At 38.3% G+C, this 7,000-nt stretch overlaps 1 protein-coding gene across 1 annotated transcript in view; it reads right to left on the bottom strand.

The window, feature by feature from the left end:
- The window catches only part of cdh22 (cadherin 22), a 68,039-nt gene extending 61,267 nt beyond the window's left edge, over positions 1-6,772 (bottom strand). The window contains exon 1 of the mRNA XM_010772564.1: positions 6,542-6,772. Coding sequence (XP_010770866.1) covers positions 6,542-6,772 — 231 coding nt within the window. The remainder of the gene's footprint in view (positions 1-6,541) is intronic.
- Positions 6,773-7,000: the final 228 nt, after the last annotated feature.

The raw sequence follows: 7,000 nt of genomic DNA, 5'->3' as shown, positions 1-7,000 counted from the left end.
CTTAAGTACGTTTATTTTCTACATATCTTTGCCATTTATTGTCTTGCTTATAATAATGATAATAGTCATTTATAAATATCATTTTAGAGCACACATTTGAAATCAGTAGGCGAGGCTGTAATTTTTCGCCAGCTGTTACTCTCATGAGCGAGGCAGAAAATAATAGTTTTAACATGCCAAAAAGCTGCTGTGTCGTTTATTGCGCCTCAAACATTAAAACAAATCTAGAGTTACGGTACGTCCACACAGCATCTTTAAAAAAATCTTCCAACGCTTCCAACGCTTCTCTGCCCATTGACTTTGAATGGGAGTGACGTCACTTTGCCTCACTTTTCGCCGAACTGCATTGTGGGGAAGCAAAGCAAAGATTTCCAGGATTTTCAGGATTTTCAGGATTCAAAAGTTGAGCAATGTTCAACTTTTGAAGCTGAGCTGGAAGCGTCAGCCAATCAAATCCCGTTTATGCAAATCTGACAGTACAAGCGCTAGCCAATCAAACCGCGTGCAAGTTGGGAGAGCCAGACCGCAGTTCATTTCCTCATATTCCAAACGAGAAATTACGGTAGCAAATGACCCGGTTCTTTACGACCAGAACTATTTACCGGGATACAAACCGTGGAACCAGGCATGGAGGGAGGTGGCAGAGACAGTGGGTGAAACTGGTAGGTTTTCGCCTGTTTGGGGATTTTATATCCATTTTACTTTGTTTTAACATTGCTATTGCTTTGTATGTCGGGGGCGGGAGATTCATGTGATTGGTTGTTGGTCGCAAAAAATCCCCAAGCTTCAGATACGCCCACCTCCAAGATTTTTTTAACGCTGCTGTGTGGAGTACCAACAGAAGATCTCTGTGGCTTCAGGCTTGATCGCCGTTCAAATGACAGCGTTGGTCTCCCCAAAAGTGGGCAGGGCTGTAAAGTGACCTTTCGAGCGATACACACCACAAACCCATGCCACAAACCCACTGAACAGATTACCCAAGATCCTCAGCTTGAAGCTCGTTGATTGGATGTTTTAGCCGCAATGCATGTTGGGATATGATGTTAATGCGATATGATATCCGAAAACATTTTAAATAAATAAAGTTATTTAAGATACGTTCATAAGAAACGTATCGTGGGAGAAAATATGTTTCTAGAAGATATTTAGAAAATAAACGTATTTGAGATACGTTCATAATGAACGTAACGTGGGAGAAAATACGTTTCTGGCTAAACGTCATTGAGAATGCAGCTTAGTTCTGTCACTGATCACTGTTTAAAAAAAGCCTACTGCATTCATGCCACACACATAGTCCAATTCTATATCTCTCCTCTGTTACAATAGAGGACAAAAAAGTTGTAATGTTTGCGTTTTAACAACAGCCATTTAAGATAATCTGGGCTCAACTGCAACTCTGCCTCTTACGACACTTCGAACAGTAATTCACAATAAGAAAATGTAATGGCACAATTTTAGTCTACAGGGATGCATTACCTTACCGATCAAAGCTGCCAGTTCAATTGAATGGGAGTGACCATTTTATAGGTTAATCTGATTTCATTAGCAGAGTAGTGGTAAAATTGTAAAATGGACACAGCTTGGCAAGTTTGCTGAGTTGGGGAAAAGTCAAAAAAAAAGAAAGAAGCTTGTCTTAATTATCCAGTACAGAGCCACAGTGCTTAGCTTTAATCCTCTACTGCTCAAATTAAAGTGTTGATACCAAAGGTCCAGCAGTCCATCTGTGTGCTAGAGAGAGTTCTACACAGACATCCACACTCACACAAACCATTATTATCACTATTCGCATGAAGTGCAATAACTTTTAGATAATATTATTAATAAAATCATCCCTCTTCGCCTCCTGCTGTGTCACTCCCTCGAGCTTCCCTCAGCCCTTTTAAATCAGTTCACTGCCTTCACTGGAACCCTGTCCTTTAATGAATAACAAATCAGTGTATGAAGTATTTTCGTCCCTAGTTTCCCTTTGCAGCCTCTCCTCTCCCTTTGTCCTCCCCTTCCTCATGTACCACTCATTTCTCTCTATGTCACTGTCCTGTGCCTGTTGGCTTTGTATTTGGTTGTGCCAGCAGGAATGCAACGTAATTACAAATTCTGACAAATAATGGCCAAAGAAAAATTATTCTGCAACAGCCAGCCCTGCTGTGAAAAACATCTCCATTCATTTGTAGGAATAAAGAGATCAATATATGCAGATGCAATATTAGCTGGTCAATTGCCATGTCTAAATGATTAGAAACAAGGGGATCACAGAATTGCTGTCTTTGACTCATCACTGAGTCTCATGCTGTCTACATTAATATCCCATCTTTTCTAATCTTGTCAGATGTAAGGCAATCAAATTGTACATGCTGTCAACTCTCATCAACTGACTGCAGTGTGTACAACTGAAGAACAGGATGTGAACGAGAGGAGGGAAAAAGAAGAGAAAAATATTCTAAAATGAAGGCTACACATTGGACTACAAGAAGGGCAAACTGGTTTGATTTGACATATACTTAATCTCTATAATCACATTAGAACAATAACATCTCTGGTGTCAAGATATCATCCTGGACATTAAAAGGAGAAGGGCAATGCTGAACCTGTCATCACTGAGTAATGGGGCTGTTTGACCAAAATATAGCCACAGGAACTAAAGGAAGAAATAGGGTTTTAGATTTTGAGGATAAAACAAATTAGTCTGATAACAGATTACAAAAAATTGTCATGTTTGAGATTGTTTTCACACACAGTTTATTATGCAACATTTTTAAAGAATGCAATGGTGTAAATGGGTCTAAAAAACTCCTAAGCACATGTCTCCAAAGTAGCTTTAATCTGCATTTTAAGTGTTAATAATAATAATAATAATAATAATAGATTAGATTTGTAAAGCGCCTTTCAAGGGACCCAAGGCCGCTTCACATGGTGAACAAACAAACAAACAAACAAACAAAAGGGGCAAATAATAAAGTAAAAAAAGTATTAAATAGTAGTAGGAGTGGAAGCAGGGGGACTGTGATGGGTTAGGGATCGAATATGGTCAGGTAGATATGATTTAGGTAACCGCAATGAAACAATTAGCAAATGTTTTTTTGGTATTGTTACATTTCTTGTTGCGTTCTGTATTTAAGGACTTGAACACAAGTCATGTTTGCCCAGTAAAATCAAATATGATGGTTCCTCTGCCATCAAAACGTTCTTCCTCCCACTGCATAAAAGTTAAATGATCCAGGATTAATGGATAGTAAAATAAATGTAGCCTCTGTTTCCCATCGTGTAAAAGCAGGAGTTCTTGAAAAAAGTCAGCTAAATTGTGTGTCAATTGTATTGATTGAAACTGGATTCAGGCTCACTTTCATTGGACTCCATAGGTAATGCAAAAAGCAAAGCAAGTCTGTGTGTGTTATATATTGCACTATTCTGGGAAAGTTGCCTTTGAAGTGCGTCTCTTCTAAAAGCGTAGCTGCTTCATAAAAAACTGTTCCAGTAGTTCACCCTTAGGAAAGTTTTTGCGTGACGCATCAGCAGGATGTACTTATTTTGCATTACAAGAAGCAAATGACAGAGTGGATCAGAGAACGATGATGTTCTCATATTTAGATAACAGTGACAACAGGACTGTAGGTGTGAAACAACATTTACAACTATGGTAACTCCGCTGCACTGGAGCTCCACAACTACTGACAGGTAAAGGTAGAAACTATTTTACAGAATGACTGTTTCTCTTCTATTGCATTAAGTCACAGTTGTGATCAGCCAGAACTATAGATGGTATGAAGAGACAAAAAGTAACAGTATTTTTATATTTTCAGTTTTGTTCATAATGTTAGGGAATAACTTGCTTAGGTATTCAAACTTTGACACAATTCATAATTTCCTCCTTTCACGGTCTCTTCTCCCATGGCATAGGTCTACGGCCTTGGGTATTGCTGCTAGGCCCTTCTTTTTAGAAACTTAGTTCCCTGGCGCACATTATTTTCTATGGATGACAGCTCTAGTTAGATTCAGGGTCCATATTTGTTTAGTCTCGCTGATAAAGAATGTTGATTATTACACTCTGAACTAGTTAAAACCTTGAACTACAGAAGAGTTCTTTAGAATTGGTTTGACATCTCAACCGTGTGGTCAACACGTGGCTCATGACATGTCTTGTGAATTCTTCGGCCGAAGATCCAAATAAACCGTCAGTGTTTTCCATCAAAGTTCCAGCTCTCCTCGTGTCTCTCTGAGTCCTGTTTCCAATTGCTTCAGAAGTTTCCCTCACACATAACTTTAGATTTATGTTGGTTAACTGTCTGTTTACTTGCGATAGTTCTGTAGTTATTTAGTGTCAACAGAGCCTTTATTGCTGTGGTGGATGGAGAAGTAGATCGATATTTTTACAATGCAAACGTGCTGGTCTCTAGTTGTGGTCATTGTTAGGAGATACACATGATAAAACCATTCAAAAATAATGCCTTTTAAGGTGTACACACTGTACATATCCATATCCAAAAGTAACAATTCGGCATACATTTGATTTGGTTTGGATCATTTGTATGCAAAATTACACAATGATATGCAACAACACATTTGAGATCATGGCAGACAGTTCTGATAAATGAATCCCATTTTCCAAGAGAGTAACGACACTAGTAAAATAAGCAGAATTAAATATTTCTTCAAACACAAAATTGCTTTGCATTGTACATTGTTTGGAATTCTTCATCAATTAATATTCTCCTGTATGTAACCTACATTATTAAAGATATTCTTATGTGGAGCTGTCAGATAATGCAAGCAGATAAATCCACAGTGTTTGGCCTCGCACTAGAGTAGTGGGATCTATTAAACGACTTATTACCGTGACTGCAGAAATATGAATGTCTTCTTTCATGTTATATTCCAAAAAAGAATTGACATGACTTTTTGCATCTCCTCAAATAGTCAATAAATCAGTAAACAGATATATATTCCATTGGAAGCCTATCTGGGTTGCTTTATACACTTGGAATTTTGCTTTGCAGGGAAAAAAATCAGTTTTGCTTTGGATGAACTGATGTGAGCTGGTCTTCGGCTCATTAGAAACATGTCTGCTGCTGTTTGGATCGGATGTGATTCTTCAGATCTTTTTAGAAGATACAGAATTCTGCTCCCTGCAGATGTTTAACCAACTTAAATACTTACAAAGTTACTTTCTCCAGGCTTGGACCTTTTTATAAAAAGCTCCCTTTGATCCGGTTCCGTCCTATCTTTTGATTTGAATTTTGAATTCAATTTCAATCAACCCCTTTCCGAAATCCATTGGCATATATCTATAGTAAGCAGCCATATATTTATATTATTTAGTGGTTGCCAAACAGCTTAATGCTTTGTTCACTGCACACTTTAAGATGACATAATGATGTAATCTGATGTTGGTGTATGCTCTGTTTTTGTGTGCTGGATCGTTGTGCCTTTGATAATGTAGATCAGAGCCTCCTGGCTGAAAGATTTAGGCAGTGGCTGGTGGTCTATGATCTATGGGAGCGCCCTGGACAAGTGCTCCTGATATCTCTCGGAAAGGAGTTTTTCTGTGTGGCTTGAGCTAAAACCACTGGTCTTTCTTGTGGTTTGCTGCAGGGTTTTGCATTGGGTACTATAGTATTTGCTTTTGATATGCTTCCCCTAGCTCATTACATTACCAAATTTAAAAGTATATGTTAGGCTGATGATATCCAGCTAAATGTCTCTTTTAATCCTGATAAGACTAAGACACCGACTTATTTTGCAAAATGGTCTGACTGATTGAGAAGACTTGATGGCTGGAACAATGGTAACAAATTGTAACCCTCGTTCTATAAACATGGGCGGAGCCCTCTACTGGACTGTTTGGGTAATACTCGGGTAGGCTCGTCCTGATTGGCCAGCTAAGTTGACTAAATTCAAATTGAGCCGACAAGCATCTGCCTGCTATTGGTGAAGAACATTACCCAAAGAGTCCAGTAGAAGGCGGAGCCTGAGTGAGTGAGAACAACTTTTTAGACCTTACCGCAGGTTATAGACTATGCCATCCCTGTTTGACTACTGCAATTCCCTTTTCACCAGGAATTGGAAGTCGTCCCTGAACTGTTTACAAATGGTCCACAACAATGCCAGCAGACTGACATCACACCCATCTCATCCTATTTACATTGGCTCACCATTAACTTCTGAATTAAAACAAATATATATACAGTATATATCCCTACATGGTCCTGCATATAAGGTCTTCCTACTAAGTTCTACCGAGGGCTCTTGAGTTCTACTGTCAATAAACTGTGATTTTGCTTTGAAGAGCTTTGATCTATAAAGTGTGATGGTCTTATTCTTATTATATTTTATTCTTGTCAAGTACTTTATGATAATATTTTATGAAGGTGGTATATTAGAAAAGACCTTCCTTCAAATGCATTCATCCTCACAACAGGAGCATGCATGCATTCATACTTCAACTGAAAGGTTTATCATGCAAAATACCTTCAATTCAATAAATCAAGTCTTATTCAAAACATTATTCAGACAATACATATATACAGAGTACATTTAAATGACTTACCTTGCCAACATATAGCGGCTCTGTGCCTGTATACTCCTCCACCACAAAAAACTGGTTCCACACCCAGCCTCTCTTCACTCTTTCATATGGCGAGGGTTCTGGCTCTTGTCTACTCCCTTCTGAGTCCGAACCACTAGTCCTTGAGGCCTCACAACAGCCAAAACTACAGCAGCTAAACAAATGTAATGCTGCAAACAGTGTCCAAGCTCCTGCTTTAAAAAAAGGAGCCATTTTGATTTTTAACAAAATGGGAAAAGAAAAAAAGAAATAAATTCTGCCGGGGTCTACATGCAATAACAAAGATACATGTAGAAATAAAACGTTTTTGGGTTGTATTTTATACCAAATAAAACTCCACAAGGGCAAACAAAAAATGTTTTTGTGTCAGAAATTGAAAGTTAATCCATGAGATTCCAAATAAATCTGAGGTTATCTGGTGAATACTGGGCACATCATGGA

The sequence above is a fragment of the Notothenia coriiceps genome, unplaced genomic scaffold (assembly GCF_000735185.1).
Source record: "Notothenia coriiceps isolate Sejong01 unplaced genomic scaffold, NC01 NC01_scaffold00011356, whole genome shotgun sequence".
Classification (NCBI taxonomy): Eukaryota; Metazoa; Chordata; class Actinopteri; order Perciformes; family Nototheniidae; genus Notothenia; species Notothenia coriiceps.
The sequence above is the reverse complement of the archived record's forward strand: the minus strand, read 5'-3'. Positions and strand labels throughout refer to the sequence as shown.